General features: G+C 56.0%; 1 protein-coding gene across 1 annotated transcript in view; it reads right to left on the bottom strand.

Annotated features, from left to right (window-relative positions):
- Positions 1-7,000: 7,000 nt before the first annotated feature.
- Positions 7,001-19,269, bottom strand: part of LOC137317335 (progestin and adipoQ receptor family member 4-like) — a 58,128-nt gene continuing 45,859 nt past the window's right edge. The window contains 2 exon segments of the mRNA XM_067980746.1: positions 7,001-9,302; positions 9,304-9,533. Coding sequence (XP_067836847.1) covers positions 9,099-9,302; positions 9,304-9,533 — 434 coding nt within the window. The 3' untranslated portion in view covers positions 7,001-9,098.

Below are 19,269 nucleotides of genomic sequence, written 5' to 3'. Positions count from 1 at the left end.
TCCTCTACACTGTCCCATCAAACACTCCCAGGGCAGGTACAGGGTTAGATACAGAGTAAGCTCCCTCTACACTGTCCCATCAAACACTCCCAGGGCAGGTACAGGGTTAGATACAGAGTAAAGCTCCCTCTACACTGTCCCATCAAACACTCCCAGGGCAGGTACAGGGTTAGATACAGAGTAAAGCTCCCTCTACACTGTCCCATCAAACACTCCCAGGGCAGGTACAGGGTTAGATACAGAGTAAAGCTCCCTCTACACTGTCCCATCAAACACTCCCAGGGCAGGTACAGGGTTAGATACAGAGTAAAGCTCCCTCTACACTGTCCCATCAAACACTCCCAGGGCAGGTACAGGGTTAGATACAGAGTAAAGCTCCCTCTACACTGTCCCATCAAACACTCCCAGGGCAGGTACAGGGTTAGATACAGAGTAAAGCTCCCTCTACACTGTCCCATCAAACACTCCCAGGGCAGGTACAGGGTTAGATACAGAGTAAAGCTCCCTCTACACTGTCCCTCAACCAGGGTAGAAAGAGTAAAGTCCCTAACACTGTCCATCAAACACTCCAGGGGCAGGTACAGGGTTAGATACAGAGTAAAGCTCCCTCTACACTGTCCCATCAAACACTCCCAGGGCAGGTACAGGGTTAGATACAGAGTAAAGCTCCCTCTACACTGTCCATCAAACACTCCCAGGGCAGGTACAGGGTTAGATACAGAGTAAAGCTCCCTCTGCACTGTCCCGTCAAACACTCCCAGGGCAGGTACAGGGTTAGATACAGAGTAAAGCTCCCTCCACACTGTCCCATCAAACACTCCCAGGGGCAGGTACAGGGTTAGATACAGAGTAAAGCTCCCTCTACACTGTCCCATCAAACACTCCCAGGGCAGGTACAGGGTTAGATACAGAGTAAAGCTCCCTCTACACTGTCCCAACAAACACTCCCAGGGCAGGTACAGGGTTAGATACAGAGTAAAGCTCCCTCTACACTGTCCCATCAAACACTCCCAGGGCAGGTACAGGGTTAGATACAGAGTAAAGCTCCCTCTACACTGTCCCATCAAACACTCCCAGGGCAGGTACAGGGTTAGATACAGAGTAAAGCTCCCTCCACACTGTCCCTACAGACGAACCTCCTCCAACGACTGCTCATATCCCAGGACTGCACTTCCATCTCCTGCCCGGATAGGCTGAAGTGATTCGACAAGGTGGTTCAGGAAACACGGCGCCAGATCAACCCGAGATAAATTGCCCCGAGCCCAGATGTTCTGTGGCTGGCGCCAGCTGTTGGAGGACACTTACTTGTTGGACAGAAGCTTCGCTCCTCGGGCTCCAGCTCACGGGGTCGGAGTGATGAGGAAGAGGATTTTGGACGGAGAGACCACTTCCATTGGGGAGCGAGTGGACAGTGTGATGGAGAGACCACTTCTATTGGGGAGTGAGTGGAGAGTGTGATGGAGAGACCACTTCCATTGGGGAGTGAGTGGAGAGTGTGATGGAGAGACCACTTCCATTGGGGAATGAGTGGATGGTGTGATGGAGAGACCACCTCGATTGGGGAGTGAGTGGACGGTGTGATGGAGAGACCACTTTAATGGGGAGTGAGAAGATGGTGTGATGGAGAGACCAGTTTTATTGGGGAGCGAGTGGACAGTGTGATGGAGAGACCACTTCTATTGGGGAGTGAGTGGACGGTGTGACGGAGAGACCACTTCGATTGGGAGCGAGTGGACGGTGTGATGGAGAGACCACTTCCATTGGGGAGTGAGTGGACGGTGTGATGGAGAGACCACTTCTATTGGGGAGTGAGTGGACGGTGTGATGGAGAGACCACTTCTATTGGGGAGTGAGTGGACGGTGTGATGCAGAGACCACTTCTATTGGGGAGTGAGTGGACGGTGTGACGGAGAGACCACTTTTATTGGGGAGCGGGTGGACGGTGTGATGAGAGACCACTTCTATTGGGGAGAGTGTGATGGAGAGACCATTTTTATTGGGGAGCGGGTGGACGGTGTGATGGAGAGACCACTTCCATTGGGGAGCGAGTGGAGTGTGTGACGGAGAGACCACTTCTATTGGGGAGTGAGAGGACGGTGTGGCGGAGAGACCACTTCTATTGGGGAGTGAGTGGAGTGTGTGACGGAGAGACCACTTCCATTGGGGAGTGAGTGGAGAGTGTGACGGAGAGACCACTTCTATTGGGGAGTGAGTGGACAGTGTGATGGAGAGACCACTTCTGTTGGGGAGTGTGTGGACGGTGTGATGGAGAGACCACTTCAATTGGGGAGTGAGTGGACGGTGTGATGCAGAGACACTTTTATTGGGGAGTGAGTGGAGAGTGTGATGGAGAGACCACTTCTATTGGGAGTGAGTGGACAGTGTGATGGAGAGACCACTTCCATTGGGGAGTGAGTGGAGAGTGTGATGGAGAGACCACTTCTATTGGGAGTGAGTGGACAGTGTGATGGAGAGACCACTTCCATTGGGGAGTGAGTGGAGAGTGTGATGGAGAGACCATTCTATTGGCGAGTGAGTGGACGGTGTGATGGAGAGACCACTTCCATTGGGAGTGAGTGGACGGTGTGATGGAGAGACCACTTCTGTTGGGGAGTGAGTGGACAGTGTGATGGAGAGACCACTTCTGTTGGGGAGTGAGTGGACAGTGTGATGGAGAGACCACTTCTATTGGGGTATGAGTGGACGGTGTGATGGAGAGACCACTTCTATTGGGGAGTGAGTGGATGGTGTGACGGAGAGACCACTTCTATTGGGGAGTGAGTGGACGGTGTGACGGAGAGACCACTTCTATTGGGGAGTGAGTGGACGGTGTGATGGAGAGACCACTTCCATTGGGGAGTGAGTGGACGGTTGTGACGGAGAGACCACTTCTATTGGGGAGTGAGTGGAGAGTGTGACGGAGAGACCACTTTATTGGGGAGTGATGTGGACGGTGTGACGGAGAGACCACTTTTATTGGGGAGTGAGTGGACGGTGTGACGGAGAGACCACTTCTATTGGGGAGTGAGTGGAGAGTGTGATGGAGAGACCACTTCTATTGGGAGTGAGTGGACGGTGTGATGGAGAGACCACTTCCATTGGGGAGTGAGTGGACGGTGTGACGGAGAGACCACTTCCATTGGGGAGTGAGTGGACGGTGTGATGGAGAGACCACTTCTATTGGGGAGTGAGTGGAGAGTGTGACGGAGAGACCACTTCCGTTGGGAGTGTGTGGACGGTGTGACGGAGAGACCACTTCTATTGGGGAGTGAGTGGACGGTTGTGACGGAGAGACCACTTCTATTGGGGAGTGAGTGGACGGTGTGATGGAGAGACCACTTCTGTTGGGGAGTGAGTGGAGAGTGTGACGGAGAGACCACTTCCATTGGGGATTGTGTGGACGGTGTGACGGAGAGACCACTTCTATTGGGGAGTGAGTGGAGAGTGTGATGGAGAGACCACTTCCATTGGGGATTGTGTGGACGGTGTGACGGAGAGACCACTTCTATTGGGGAGTGAGTGGACGGTGTGACGGAGAGACCACTTCCATTGGGGATTGTGTGGACGGTGTGACGGAGAGACCACTTCTATTGGGGAGAGAGTGGACGGTGTGATGGAGAGACCACTTCTATTGGGGAGTGAGTGGAGAGTGTGATGGAGAGACCACTTCCGTTGGGGAGTGTGTGGACGGTGTGACGGAGAGACCACTTCCATTGGGGAGTGAGTGGACGGTGTGACGGAGAGACCACTTCTATTGGGGAGTGAGTGGACGGTGTGACGGAGAGACCACTTCCATTGGGGAGTGAGTGGACGGTGTGATGGAGAGACCACTTCTATTGGGGAGTGAGTGGAGAGTGTGACGGAGAGACCACTTCTATTGGGGAGTGAGTGGAGAGTTGTGACGGAGAGACCACTTCTATTGGGGAGTGAGTGGACGGTGTGACGGAGAGACCACTCTATTGGGGAGTGAGTGGAGAGTGTGACGGAGAGACCACTTCTATTGGGGACGTGAGTGGACGGTGTGACGGAGAGACCACTTCCATTGGGGAGTGAGTGGACAGTGTGACGGAGAGACCACTTCTATTGGGGAGTGGACGGTGTGATGGAGAGACACTTCTATTGGGGAGTGAGACCACTTCTATTGGGGAGTGAGTGGACGGTGTGATGGAGAGACCACTTCCATTGGGGAGTGAGTGGACGGTGTGATGGAGAGACCACTTCTATTGGGGAGTGAGTGGACGGTGTGATGGAGAGACCACTTCCATTGGGGAGTGAGTGGACGGTGTGACGGAGAGACTACTTCTATTGGGGAGTGAGTGGATGGTGTGACGGAGAGACCACTTCTGTTGGGGAGTGTGTGGTCTGTGGAACGGAGAGACCACTTCTATTGGGGAGTGAGTGGACGGTGTGATGGAGAGACCACTTCTATTGGGGAGTGAGTGGAGAGTGTGACGGAGAGACACTTGTTTTGGGGAGTGTGTGGATTGTGTGACGGAGAGACCACTTCTATTGGGGAGTGAGTGGAAGGTGCGATGGAGAGACCACTTCTATTGGGGAGTGAGTGGACGGTGTGACGGAGAGACCACTTCTATTGGGGAGTGAGTGGACAGTGTGATGGAGAGACCACTTCTATTGGGGAGTGAGTGGACGGTGTGACGGAGAGACCACTTCTATTGGGGAGTGAGTGGACGGTGTGATGGAGAGACCACTTCTATTGGGGAGTGAGTGGACGGTGTGACGGAGAGACCACTTCTATTGGGGAGCGGTGTGGACGGTGTGATGGAGAGACCACTTCTATTGGGGAGCGGGTGGACGGTGTGATGGAGAGACCACTTCCATTGGGGAGTGAGTGGACGGTGTGGCGGAGAGACCACTTGTATTGGGGAGTGAGTGGACGGTGTGACGGAGAGACCACTTCTATTGGGGAGTGTGTGGACGGTGTGACAGAGAGACCACTTCTGTTGGGGAGTGAGTGGACGGTGTGATGGAGAGACCACTTCTATTGGGGAGTGAGTGGACGGTGTGACGGAGAGACCACTTTTATTGGGGAGCGGGTGGACGGTGTGACGGAGAGACCACTTCCATTGGGGAGTGAGTGGAGAGTGACGGAGAGACCACTTGTATTGGGGAGTGAGTGGACGGTGTGACGGAGAGACCACTTTTATTGGGGAGCGGGGTGGACGGTGTGACGGAGAGACCACTTCCATTGGGGAGTGAGTTGGAGAGTGACGGAGAGACCACTTGTATTGGGGAGTGAGTGGACGGTGTGGCGGAGAGACCACTTGTATTGGGGAGTGAGTGGACGGTGTGGCGGAGAGACCACTTCTATTGGGGAGTGAGTGGACGGTGTGATGGAGAGACCACTTTTATTGGGGAGTGAGTGGACGGTGTGATGGAGAGACCACTTCTATTGGGGAGTGAGTGGACGGTGTGATGGAGAGACCACTTCTATTGGGGAGTGAGTGGACGGTGTGATGGAGAGACCACTTCCATTGGGGAGTGAGTGGACGGTGTGATGGAGAGACCACTTCTATTGGGGAGTGAGTGGAGAGTGTGATGGAGAGACCACTTTTATTGGGGAGCGAGTGGAGAGTGTGACGGAGAGACCACTTCTGTTGGGGAGTGAGTGGACGGTGTGACGGAGAGACCACTTCTATTGGGGAGTGAGTGGACGGTGTGATGGAGAGACCACTTCTATTGGGGAGTGAGTGGACGGTGTGATGGAGAGACCACTTCCATTGGGGAGTGAGTGGAGAGTGACGGAGAGACCACTTCTATTGGGGAGTGAGTGGACGGTGTGACAGAGAGACCACTTCTGTTGGGGAGTGAGTGGACGGTGTGATGGAGAGACCACTTCTATTGGGGAGTGAGTGGACGGTGTGACGGAGAGACCACTTGTTTTGGGGAGTGTGTGGATTGTGTGACGGAGAGACCACTTCGATTGGGGAGTGAGTGGACGGTGTGACGGAGAGACCACTTCTATTGGGGAGTGAGTGGACGGTGTGACGGAGAGACCACTTCTATTGGGGAGTGAGTGGACAGTGTGACGGAGAGACCACTTCTATTGGGGAGTGAGTGGACGGTGCGATGGAGAGACCACTTCTATTGGGGAGTGAGTGGACGGTGTGACGGAGAGACCACTTCTATTGGGGAGTGAGTGGACGGTGTGACGGAGAGACCACTTCTATTGGGGAGTGAGTGGACGGTGTGATGGAGAGACCACTTCTATTGGGGAGTGAGTGGACAGTGTGACGGAGAGACCACTTCTATTGGGGAGTGAGTGGACAGTGTGACGGAGAGACCACTTCTATTGGGGAGTGAGTGGACGGTGTGATGGAGAGACCACTTCTATTGGGGAGTGAGTGGACAGTGTGACGGAGAGACCACTTCTATTGGGGAGTGAGTGGACGGTGTGACGGAGAGACCACTTCTATTGGGGAGTGAGTGGACGGTGTGACGGAGAGACCACTTCTATTGGGGAGTGAGTGGACAGTGTGACGGAGAGACCACTTCTATTGGGGAGTGAGTGGACGGTGTGACGGAGAGACCACTTCTATTGGGGAGTGAGTGGACGGTGTGACGGAGAGACCACTTCTATTGGGGAGTGAGTGGAGAGTGTGATGGAGAGACCACTTCTATTGGGGAGTGAGTGGACGGTGTGATGGAGAGACCACTTCTATTGGGGAGTGAGTGGACGGTGTGATGGAGAGACCACTTCTATTGGGGAGTGAGTGGAGAGTGTGACGGAGAGACCACTTCTATTGGGGAGTGAGTGGACGGTGTGATGGAGAGACCACTTCTATTGGGGAGTGAGTGGAGAGTGTGACGGAGAGACCACTTCCATTGGGGAACGGGTGGGAAGCCAGACAGGATGAAGGGATTTCCTGCTCCATTCACCACGTTTAGTTCTCGTGCTAACGCCATTTCCCGTCGCAAAGTACAAAGCACCAGGTTCACCCTTCCCGGGGTTTTGAGGACAGGGTCTCAGGAGGCAGTGAGGTTGAAATTCCTATTAAATTTATTGAAATCCTGCTGCTCCGTAAACATCTGTCCTGATTCTTTCTTTCGTTCCCCCGTTGGCATCGTGGGGTGGAGACGCCCGCCGAGATGGGGTCGTCGAGCGAGGCGGGAAGGGTTTGGCTGACCTCTGGTCCGGAGCCCAGGCCGACGGGAAGGAGTGGGATGCCACTGGACGGTCCGTGCTGAGGCGGGGGAAGGGGAGGAGCGACGGGCGGTGGGGGGGTTCAAAGGCCGTGCCCCCCCCCCCCGCCCCCGTTGCTGGCGAGCGGCCAGCACGCTCGGACGACCCCCCCCCCGCCGCCTTGGCCCTCCGCCTGGTGGCCCGACCCCGGCTGTTGCAATGCTGGAGTGTGACCTCCCCCGTGCTACTGGCACATTGGTCCCATCGGACGGGTATTAAATTCCTGGTCTCGCTCAAACCTCCCATCCTTAATGAGAAATAAATAAATACACAAACAAATAAAGGCCAGTGTCCAGACCAGAGGCCAACCAGGTCTCCACCGTGCTGCTCCTTCCACATCTCCCACACACACACACACACACACACCAGTACGATGCATCACTTCTGAATCTCTCTGCCCACAGATCGTACGCAAATCACCAGGACACCCACTCCCTCGTTCAGTCGCAAACCGTTTGCCTTGCTGCTCCCCCCTGGGGGGCAGGGGGGGAAAGGCAAGGGGTGTGTCTTCGAACCCCCGTCCCCATCTCACTCCCGCAGCCCCCCTTTTCCTGCGATATTGCCGGGGTTGGAGACACAGAGAGAGAGAGAGACGAGTTCGGGGGCGGTGGTTGGTGTGTCTACCTTTCTGAGATGGGTTGGCGTTATCATCTCCTGCTTTTGGACGGGGCGGAGGGAGGGAGGGAGGGAGGGAGTGTCCTGCCCGATAGGGTTAACCCGAGTGACCGTGTGCAGGGGGGGGGGGATTTGGGGAGAGGAGACAGGTCCGTGGGGAGGGGGGTGGGTCCTGTCGATCGGTTCCAGCTGGCGGTCGATATCCTGCGACACAGCTGTGCGACGACGCTGGACGATTTTTAAAAAAAGCTTCTCTATCAAAAAAAACCTGTTTCTTTCCCCTCTGGGTCGTTGTGTCTCGTCGGACAAGTCGTCTGGTTTGATTATTTTTGTCCCTCTTACGTGGTTGTTGCTTTTTCTGTTTATATACTCTTTGTTAAAAGCCCTTAAATATTGCACGCAGCTACGTTAGAAAAGATAAATCAGTGGAGGAGAGAGTAAGAGGCCGATGGTTCGGACGCTCCCTGTTCGCCTGCCAAACCCACAGTCGCACTCTGCTTGTAGTCTGTTGGTGGGGGTGGTGAGGTGTCCCACGGTTTGTAGCCTGACAGCAGCTACCGGCAGGGTCTCTGGGAGTCCCGTCCTCGACCGAGATAAACACCGACTTCAGCTGAGAATCGAGAGAGAGGGAGGGGTCAGAGGAGGAGGAGAGAGAGGGAGAGGGAGAGGTCAGAGGAGGAGAGAGAGAGAGAGAGGGAGGGAGGGGTCAGAGGAGGAGAGAGAGAGAGGGAGGGAGGGGAAAAGGGAGAGAGGGAGGGAGGGGAAAAGGGGGAGACAGAGGAGGAGAGAGAGGGGAAAAGGGGAGACAGAGGAGGAGGAGGGAATGGGAAAGGGGGAGACAGCGGAGGAGGAGGGAAGGGGAAAGGGGGAGACAGGAGGAGGAGGAGGGAAGGGAAAAGGGGGAGACAGGAGGAGGAGGAGGAGGAGGAGGAGGGAAGGGGAAAGGGGGAGACAGGAGGAGGAGGAGGGAAGGGGAAAGGGAGAGACAGGGAGGAGGAAAGGGGGAGACTGGAGGAGAGAGAGGGAGGGGGAAAGGAGGAGAGAGAGGGAGGGGAAAGGAGGAGGAGGAGGAGGAGGAGGAGAGAGAGGGAGGGAGGGGGACAGGGGGAGACAGGAGGAGGAAGAGAGAGGGAGGGGAGAGAGACAGACAGAGAGAGGAGGGGGAGCGTGAGAGAGACACACACACAGTGGGAGGGAGGGTGACAGAGTCAGAGAGGGAGGGAGAGAGAGAGAGAGAGAGAGAGAGAGAGTTTGCAGAGGGAGGGAGGGAGGGAGGGAGGGGTCATTCCGGTGGACAGCGGGGACTACTGATCCAGGCCAGATCGTCCACTACCCCCCAGTGCAGGTAGACAATACTCCCCACCACCAGTACGTGCATGATCTGGTGACTGTTACAGCAGTAGTCAAATTTGCCGGGCATCCAGCGCTCGGGAATGCGCATGATGTTGACGAAGCCGCCCAGGATGGCGAGCGCGTCCATGACGATGGTAACTGCGGAGGGAGGTCGGGCTGCCCGAGCCCACGTTAATCCAGCGCAGGTAGAAGAAGAAGAAACGGTAGCAGGCCTGCCAGGCGAAGGACTGCAGCCGGGTGATGTTGCTCTGGGCGCTGACCGCGCAGTAGATGACGTAGGACGAGAGGAAGATGTAGACCAGGAGAGCGACACTCCGCAACGCTGGGTGACACAGCAGGGTGCAGTAGATGATGGGCAGAGCCCCTGTGGGGACACGGAGAAAAAGACACACTCAGTACTGGGAGATTCATCCCACTACCCGCGGAAGGTCAGGACCAGCTCTCTCCCGGTCTCTCTCTCTCTCTCTTATTTTCTCTTTCTCTCTCTCTCTTATTCTCTCTCTCTCTTATTCTTTCTCTCTCTCTCTATCTGTCTCTTATTCTTTCTCTCTCTCTCTCTTATTCTTTCTCTCTCTCTCTCTCTCTCTATCTGTCTCTTATTCTTTCTCTCTCTCTGTCTCTTATTCTTTCTCTCTCTCTCTATCTGTCTCTTATTCTCTCTCTCTGTCTTGTCTCTTATTCTCTCTCTCTGTCTTGTCTCTTATTCTTTCTCTCTCTCTCTCTATCTGTGTCTCATTCTTTCTCTCTCTCTCTCTATCTGTCTCTTATTCTTTCTCTCTCTCTCTCTCTATCTGTCTCTTATTCTTTCTCTCTCTCTCTCTATCTGTCTCTTATTCTTTCTCTCTATCTGTCTCTTATTCTTTCTCTCTCTCTATCTGTCTCTTATTCTTTCTCTCTCTCTCTCTATCTGTCTCTTATTCTTTCTCTCTCTCTATCTGTCTCTTATTCTTTCTCTCTCTCTATCTGTCTCTTATTCTTTCTCTCTCTCTCTGTCTCTTATTCTCTCTCTCTCTCTCTCTATCTGTCTCTTATTCTTTCTCTCTCTCTATCTGTCTCTTATTCTTTCTCTCTCTCTATCTGTCTCTTATTCTTTCTCTCTCTCTCTCTATCTGTCTCTTATTCTTTCTCTCGCTCTCTCTCTCTATCTGTCTCTTATTCTTTCTCTCGCTCTCTCTCTCTCTATCTGTCTCTTATTCTTTCTCTCTATCTGTCTCTTATTCTTTCTCTCTCTCTCTCTCTATCTGTCTCTTATTCTTTCTCTCTCTCTCTATCTGTCTCTTATTCTTTCTCTCGCTCTCTCTCTATCTGTCTCTTATTCTTTCTCTCTCTCTCTCTATCTGTCTCTTATTCTTTCTCTCGCTCTCTCTCTCTCTCTTATTCTTTCTCTCTCTCTCTATCTGTCTCTTATTCTTTCTCTCTCTCTCTGTCTCTTATTCTCTCTCTCTGTCTTGTCTCTTATTCTTTCTCTCTCTCTCTCTATCTGTCTCTTATTCTTTCTCTCTCTCTATCTGTCTCTTATTCTTTCTCTCTCTCTCTCTATCTGTCTCTTATTCTTTCTCTCGCTCTCTCTCTCTCTATCTGTCTCTTATTCTTTCTCTCGCTCTCTCTCTCTCTATCTGTCTCTTATTCTTTCTCTCTATCTGTCTCTTATTCTTTCTCTCTCTCTCTCTATCTGTCTCTTATTCTTTCTCTCTCTCTCTATCTGTCTCTTATTCTTTCTCTCGCTCTCTCTCTCTCTATCTGTCTCATTCTTTCTCTCTCTCTCTCTATCTGTCTCTTATTCTTTCTCTCGCTCTCTCTCTCTATCTGTCTCTTATTCTTTCTCTCTCTCTATCTGTCTCTTATTCTTTCTCTCTCTCTATCTGTCTCTTATTCTTTCTCTCTCTCTATCTGTCTCTTATTCTTTCTCTCTCTCTCTGTCTCTTATTCTCTCTCTCTGTCTCGTCTCTTATTCTTTCTATCTCTCTCTCTATCTGTCTCTTATTCTTTCTCTCTCTCTCTCTCTCTCTATCTGTCTCTTATTCTTTCTCTCTCTCTCTCTATCTGTCTCTTATTCTTTCTCTCTCTCTATCTGTCTCTTATTCTTTCTCTCTCTCTCTCTATCTGTCTCTTATTCTTTCTCTCGCTCTCTCTCTCTCTATCTGTCTCTTATTCTTTCTCTCGCTCTCTCTCTCTCTCTCTATCTGTCTCTTATTCTTTCTCTCTATCTGTCTCTTATTCTTTCTCTCTCTCTCTCTATCTGTCTCTTATTCTTTCTCTCTCTCTCTATCTGTCTCTTATTCTTTCTCTCGCTCTCTCTCTCTCTATCTGTCTCTTATTCTTTCTCTCTCTCTCTCTATCTGTCTCTTATTCTTTCTCTCGCTCTCTCTCTCTCTCTGTCTCTTATTCTTTCTCTCTCTCTCTATCTGTCTCTTATTCTTTCTCTCTCTCTCTGTCTCTTATTCTCTCTCTCTGTCTTGTCTCTTATTCTTTCTCTCTCTCTCTCTATCTGTCTCTTATTCTTTCTCTCTCTCTCTCTATCTGTCTCTTATTCTTTCTCTCTCTCTCTATCTGTCTCTTATTCTTTCTCTCTCTCTATCTGTCTCTTATTCTTTCTCTCTCTCTCTCTGTCTCTTATTCTCTCTCTCTGTCTCGTCTCTTATTCTTTCTCTCTCTCTCTCTATCTGTCTCTTATTCTTTCTCTCTCTCTCTCTCTCTCTCTCTATCTGTCTCTTATTCTTTCTCTCTCTCTCTCTCTATCTGTCTCTTATTCTTTCTCTCTCTCTCTCTCTCTATCTGTCTCTTATTCTTTCTCTCGCTCTCTCTATCTGTCTCTTATTCTTTCTCTCTCTCTCTCTATCTGTCTCTTATTCTTTCTCTCGCTCTCTCTCTCTCTCTATCTGTCTCTTATTCTTTCTCTCTCTCTATCTGTCTCTTATTCTTTCTCTCTCTCTATCTGTCTCTTATTCTTTCTCTCTCTCTCTCTATCTGTCTCTTATTCTTTCTCTCTCTCTCTCTGTCTCTTATTCTTTCTCTCTCCTATCTGTCTCTTATTCTTTCTCTCTCTCTGTCTCTTATTCTCTCTCTCTGTCTCGTCTCTTATTCTTTCTCTCTCTCTCTCTCTCTCTATCTGTCTCTTATTCGTTCTCTCTCTCTCTATCTGTCTCTTATTCTTTCTCTCTCTCTCTATCTGTCTCTTATTCTTTCTTTCTTTCTCTCTCTGCCCGTCTCTCTCTCTCTCCCTTCACCCTCCCTCTCGGTCTGTCTCTGTCTATATGTCTGCCTCTCCCTCTCTGTCTGTCTGTCTGTCTCTCTCTCTCTCTCTGTGTCAAACACCAGCCGTGGCCCAGTGGGTCTCGCTCTCGTCTGAGTCAGAAGAGCGTGGGTTTGAGCCCCACAGACTCGAGACTCGGGCCCTACAATCCGGGTCGACACTCCCTGGTTGCCAGTACTGAGGGAGCGCTGCACTATCGGAGGTGCCGTCTTTCGGATGAGACGTTAAACCGAGGGCCCCGTCTGCCCTCTCAGGTGGGTGTAAAATCCTACAGCCACTATTGGAAGAAGAGCAGGGGGGAGTTCTCCCCGGTGTCCTGGGGCCGATATTCATCCCTCAACCAACATCACTAAAAGAAACAGATGATCTGGGTCATTCTCACATTGCTGTTTGTGGGATCTTGCTGTGCGCAGATTGGCTGCCGCGTTTCCTACATTACAACAGTGACCACACTTCGAAATCACAGTACAAATAGCTGATGTTACTTGGCTCTGCACAGAGAGCCCACAACATTTCACAGGCCTGCAACAGGGCCCGGGCTCGCTCACCGTGACTGTCCGGGGCTCCCCATCCGTCCCCGCGGGGCCCGGGCTCGCTCACCGTGACACCGTGCGGGGCTCCCCGTCCGTCCCGCGGGGCCCGGGCTCGCTCACCGTGACACCGTGCGGAGCTCCCCGTCCGTCCCGCGGGGCCCGGGCTCGCTCACCGTGACTGTCCGGGGCTCCCCGTCCGTCCCGCGGGGCCCGGGCTCGCTCACCGTGACTGTCCGGGGCTCCCCGTCCGTCCCGCGGGGCCCGGGCTCGCTCACCGTGACACCGTGCGGGGCTCCCCATCCGTCCCGCGGGGCCCGGGCTCGCTCACCGTGACTGTCCGGGGCTCCCCGTCCGTCCCGCGGGGCCCGGGCTCGCTCACCGTGACACCGTGCGGGGCTCCCCGTCCGTCCCGCGGGGCCCGGGCTCGCTCACCGTGACACCGTGCGGGGCTCCCCGTCCGTCCCCCGGGGCCCGGGCTCGCTCACCGTGACACCGTGCGGGGCTCCCCGTCCGTCCCCAGGGGCCCGGGTCGCTCACCGTGACACCGTGCGGGGCTCCCCGTCCGTCCCCAGGGGCCCGGGCTCGCTCACCGTGACACCGCGCGGGGCTCCCCGTCCGTCCCCAGGGGCCCGGGTCGCTCACCGTGACACCGTGCGGGGCTCCCCGTCCGTCCCCCGGGGCCCGGGCTCGCTCACCGTGACTGTCCGGGGCTCCCCCTCCGTCCCCGCGGGGCCCGGGCTCGCTCACCGTGACACCGTGCGGGGCTCCCCGTCCGTCCCGCGGGGCCCGGGCTCGCTCACCGTGACACCGTGCGGGGCTCCCCGTCCGTCCCCCGGGGCCCGGGCTCGCTCACCGTGACACCGTGCGGGGCTCCCCGTCCGTCCCCAGGGGCCCGGGTCGCTCACCGTGACACCGTGCGGGGCTCCCCGTCCGTCCCCAGGGGCCCGGGCTCGCTCACCGTGACACCGCGCGGGGCTCCCCGTCCGTCCCCAGAGGCCCGGGTCGCTCACCGTGACACCGTGCGGGGCTCCCCGTCCGTCCCCCGGGACCCGGGCTCGCTCACCGTGACTGTCCGGGGCTCCCCCTCCGTCCCCGCGGGGCCCGGGCTCGCTCACCGTGACACCGTGCGGGGCTCCCCGTCCGTCCCGCGGGGCCCGGGCTCGCTCACCGTGACTGTCCGGGGCTCCCCATCCGTCCCGCGGGGCCCGGGTTCGCTCACCGTGACTGTCCGGGGCTCCCCGTCCGTCCCGCGGGGCCCGGGCTCGCTCACCGTGACACCGCGCAGGGCTCCCCGTCCGTCCCGCGGGGCCCGGGCTCGCTCACCGTGACTGTCCGGGGCTCCCCGTCCGTCCCGCGGGGCCCGGGCTCGCTCACCGTGACTGTCCGGGGCTCCCCGTCCGTCCCCGCGGGGCCCGGGCTCGCTCACCGTGACACCGTGCGGGGCTCCCCGTCCGTCCCGCGGGGGCCCGGGCTCGCTCACCGTGACACCGTGCGGGGCTCCACGTCCGTCCCGCGGGGCCCGGGCTCGCTCACCGTGACACCGTGCGGGGCTCCCCGTCCGTCCCGCGGGGCCCGGGCTCGCTCACCGTGACACCGTGCCGGGCTCCCCGTCCGTCCCGCGGGGCCCGGGCTCGCTCACCGTGACACCGTGCGGGGCTCCCCGTCCGTCCCGCGGGGCCCGGGCTCGCTCACCGTGACACCGTGCGGGGCTCCCCGTCCGTCCCGCGGGGCCCGGGCTCGCTCACCGTGACTGTCCGGGGCTCCCCCTCCGTCCCCGCGGGGCCCGGGCTCGCTCACCGTGACACCGTGCGGGGCTCCCCGTCCGTCCCGCGGGGCCCGGGCTCGCTCACCGTGACACCGTGCGGGGCTCCCCGTCCGTCCCGCGGGGCCCGGGCTCGCTCACCGTGACACCGTGCGGGGCTCCCCGTCCGTCCCGCGGGGCCCAGGCTCGCTCACCCGTGACACCGTGCGGGGCTCCCCGTCCGTCCCGCGGGGCCCGGGCTCGCTCACCGTGACTGTCCGGGGCTCCCCCTCCGTCCCCGCGGGGCCCGGGCTCGCTCACCGTGACACCGTGCGGGGCTCCCCGTCCGTCCCGCGGGGCCCGGGCTCGCTCACCGTGACACCGTGCGGGGCTCCCCGTCCGTCCCGCGGGGCCCGGGCTCGCTCACCGTGACACCGTGCGGGGCTCCCCGTCCGTCCCGCGGGGCCCGGGCTCGCTCACCGTGACACCGTGCGGGGCTCCCCGTCCGTCCCGCGGGGCCCGGGCTCGCTCACCGTGACACCGTGCGGGGCTCCCCGTCCGTCCCGCGGGGCCCGGGCTCGCTCACCGTGACTGTCCGGGGCTCCCCCTCTCCGTCCCCGCGGGGCCCGGGCTCGCTCACCGTGACACCGTGCGGGTCTCCCCGTCCGTCCCGCGGGGCCCGGGCTCGCTCACCGTGACACCATCCGTCCAGCGGGGCCCGGGCTCGCTCACCGTGCGGGGCTCCCACCACCTTTCTTTTTTATTCGTTCATGGGATGTGGGCGTCGCTGGCGAGGCCGGCATTTATTGCCCATCCCTAATTGCCCCTTGAGAAGGTGGTGGTGAGCTGCCTTCTTGAACCGCTGCAGTCCGTGTGGTGACGGTTCTCCCACAGTGCTGTTAGGAAGGGAGTTCCAGGATTTGGACCCAGCGACGATGATGGAACGGCCGATATATTTCCAAGTCGGGATGGTGTGTGACTCGGAGGGGAACGTGCAGGTGGTGTTGTTCCCATGTACCTGCTGCTCTTGTCCTTCTAGGTGGTAGAGGTCGCGGGTTTGGGAGGTGCTGTCGAAGAAGCCTTGGCGAGTTGCTGCAGTGCATCCTGTGGATGGTCCACACTGCAGCCACAGTGCGCCGGTGGTGAAGGGAGTGAATGTTTAGGGTGGTGGATGGGGTGCCAATCAAGCGGGCTGCTCTGTCCTGGATGGTGTCGAGCTTCTTGAGTGTTGTTGGAGCTGCACTCATCCAGGCAAGTGGAGAGTATTCCATCACACTCCTGACTTGTGCCTTGTCGATGGTGGAAAGGCTTTGGGGAGTCAGGAGGTGAGTCACTCGCCGCAGAATACCCAGCCTCTGACCTGCTCTTGCAGCCACAGTATTTTTATGGCTGGTCCAGTTAAGTTTCTGGTCAATGGTGACCCCCAGGATGTTGATGGTGGGGGATTCGGCGATGGTAATGCCGTTGAATGTCAAGGGGAGGTGGTTAGACTCTCTCTTGTTGGTCTCCTCACTATCCTCCTTGTGGAAGGCTGCACAGCGGGGCGGGCAGACGGAGCCCTGGGTTAATGGCTGCTCAAACAGAACAACACTCCCTCGGTACAGTTGTTGCTCTGTTATGAACCGGGGTGAGTACCAAATGGGAAATGCTGGAAGACGTTTTTGCGATGTGAACGACAGCATTGTAAGGTGCAGGTAAAATACTTCCCATACTTTCCCTCCATGGCCCTCGCCCCCCCCCTCCCTATCTCTGTAACCTCCTCCAGCCCCTACAACCCTCCGAGATATCTGCTCTCCTCCAATTCCGGCCTCTTGTCCATCTCCCCGATTCCCATCGCTCCACCATTGGCGGCCGTGCCTTCAGCTGCCTGGGCCCTGAGCTCTGGAATTCCCTCCCTAAACCTCTCCCCCTCTCTCTCTCTCTCCTCCTTTAAGACCCTCCTGAAAACCTCCCTCTTTGACCGAGCTTTTGGTCACCTGTCCTCTCCTTATGTAAACCCCATTGTCAAATTCTGTTTCATAATCGCTCCTGTGAAGTGCCTGTTACTACGTTAAAGGCACTATTTAAATGCAAGTTGTTGTTTCGAGTCCTCAGGAGAATCTAATGGGAGAGAGGATTCACAGCAGAGCCCAATCTGTCACGACACCAGAGAGAGAGAGGCAGAGAAAGAAAGAGAGAGGCAGAGGCAGAGAAAGAGAGAGGCAGAGGCAGAGAAAGAAAGAGAGAGGCAGAGAAAGAAAGAGAGAGGCAGAGAAAGAAAGAGAGAGGCAGAGAAAGAAAGAGAGAGGCAGAGAAAGAAAGAGAGAGGCAGAGAAAGAAAGAGAGAGGCAGAGAAAGAAAGAGAGAGGCAGAGAAAGAAAGAGAGAGGCAGAGAAAGAAAGAGAGAGGCAGAGAAAGAAAGAGAGAGGCAGAGAAAGAAAGAGAGGCAGAGAAAGAAAGAGAGAGGCAGAGAAAGAAAGAGAGAGGCAGAGAAAGAAAGAGAGAGGCAGAGAAAGAAAGAGAGAGGCAGAGAAAGAAAGAGAGGCAGAGAAAGAAAGAGAGAGGCAGAGAAAGAAAGAGAGGGGCAGAGAGAGAAAGAGAAGGGCAGAGAGAGAAAGAGAGGGGCAGAGAGAGAAAGAGAGGGGCAGAGAGAGAAAGAGAGGGGCAGAGAGAGAAAGAGAGGGGCAGAGAGAGAAAGAGAGGGGCAGAGAGAGAAAGAGAGGGGCAGAGAGAGAAAGAGAGGGGCAGAGAGAGAAAGAGAGGGGCAGAGAGAGAGAGAGAGGGGCAGAGAGAGAGGCAGAGAGAGAGAGAGGGGCAGAGAGAGGGGCAGAGAGAGAGGCAGAGAGAGAGAGAGGCAGAGAGAGAGAGAGGCAGAGAGAGAGAGGCAGAGAGAGAGAGAGAGAGAGGCAGAGAGAGAGAGAGAGAGGCAGAGAGAGAGAGAGAGAGGCAGAGAGAGAGAGAGAGAGGGAGGCAGAGAGAGAGAGAGAGGGAGGCAGAGAGAGAGAGAGAGGGAGGCAGAGAGAGAGAGAGAGGGAGGCAGAGAGAGAGAGAGAGGGAGGCAGAGAGAGAGAGAGAGGGAGGCAGAGAGAGAGAGAGAGGGAGGCAGAGAGAGAGGGAGGCAGAGAGAGAGAGAGGGAGGCAGAGAGAGAGAGAGAGGGAGGCAGAGAGAGAGGGAGGCAGAGAGAGAGAGAGGGAGGCAGAGAGAGAGAGAGAGGGAGGCAGAGAGAGAGAGAGAGGGAGGCAGAGAGAGAGAGAGAGGGAGGCAGAGAGAGAGAGGGAGGCAGAGAGAGAGAGGGAGGCAGAGAGAGAGAGGGAGGCAGAGAGAGAGAGAGAGAGGGAGGCAGAGAGAGAGAGAGGGAGGCAGAGAGAGAGAGAGAGAGGGAGGCAGAGAGAGAGAGAGAGAGGGAGGCAGAGAGAGAGAGAGAGAGGGAGGCAGAGAGAGAGAGAGAGAGGGAGGCAGAGAGAGAGAGAGAGAGGGAGGCAGAGAGAGAGAGAGAGAGGGAGGCAGAGAGAGAGAGAGAGGGAGGCAGAGAGAGAGAGAGAGAGGCAGAGAGAGAGAGAGAGGGAGGCAGAGAGAGAGAGAGAGAGGGAGGCAGAGAGAGAGAGAGAGAGAGAGGCAGAGAGAGAGAGAGAGAGAGGCAGAGAGAGAGAGAGAGAGGGAGGCAGAGAGAGAGAGAGAGAGGGAGGCAGAGAGAGAGAGAGAGAGGGAGGCAGAGAGAGAGAGAGAGAGGGAGGCAGAGAGAGAGAGAGAGAGAGAGAGAGGGAGGCAGAGAGAGAGAGAGAGAGAGGGAGGCAGAGAGAGAGAGAGAGAGAGAGGGAGGCAGAGAGAGAGAGAGAGAGGGAGGCAGAGAGAGAGAGAGAGAGGGAGGCAGAGAGAGAGAGAGAGAGGGAGGCAGAGAGAGAGAGAGAGAGAGGGAGGCAGAGAGAGAGAGAGAGAGGGGCAGAGAGAGAGAGAGAGGGGCAGAGAGAGAGAGAGAGAGAGGGGCAGAGAGAGAGAGAGAGGGGCAGAGAGAGAGAGAGAGAGAGGGGCAGAGAGAGAGAGGGGCAGAGAGAGAGAGTTACATGGATACAGAGATAGAAAGAGAGGGGCAGAGAGAGAGAGTTACATGGATACAGAGATAGAAAGAGAGGGGCAGAGAGAGAGAGTTACATGGATACAGAGATAGAAAGAGAGAGAGGGAGAGAGAGAGAGAGAGACGTCGGCAGAGACCGAGAGGAGATATCAGAGACAGATAACGGCTGAGTCCAGCTTGACAGAGCCTGTGGAAGGGGATTCCTTCCATTGGGCCCAATGAGCTCATTCCAGATGTGCGCAGTGAGCTGTGATGTAACTACCCAGTGAGCTCATTCCAGATGTGCACGGCAACCCGTGAGGTGATGTAATTACCCAACTAGCTTGTTCCAGATGTGCGCAGTAAGTTGTTATGTGGTATAGCCAGTGAGCTTCTTCCAGGTGGCGGCAGTACGCTGTGATGCACTAATCCAGGGGGCTCATTCCAGATGTGCGCAGTAAGCAGTAATGGAAGCACCCAGTGAACTCATTCCAGATGTGTGGGGTAAGGCGCAACCCGCTGTAACTACCCAGCGAGCCCAA

Source organism: Heptranchias perlo, unplaced genomic scaffold, assembly GCF_035084215.1.
Source record: "Heptranchias perlo isolate sHepPer1 unplaced genomic scaffold, sHepPer1.hap1 HAP1_SCAFFOLD_612, whole genome shotgun sequence".
Classification (NCBI taxonomy): Eukaryota; Metazoa; Chordata; class Chondrichthyes; order Hexanchiformes; family Hexanchidae; genus Heptranchias; species Heptranchias perlo.
Note: the sequence above shows the minus strand (reverse complement) of the source record. Positions and strands in the feature narration are given on the sequence as shown.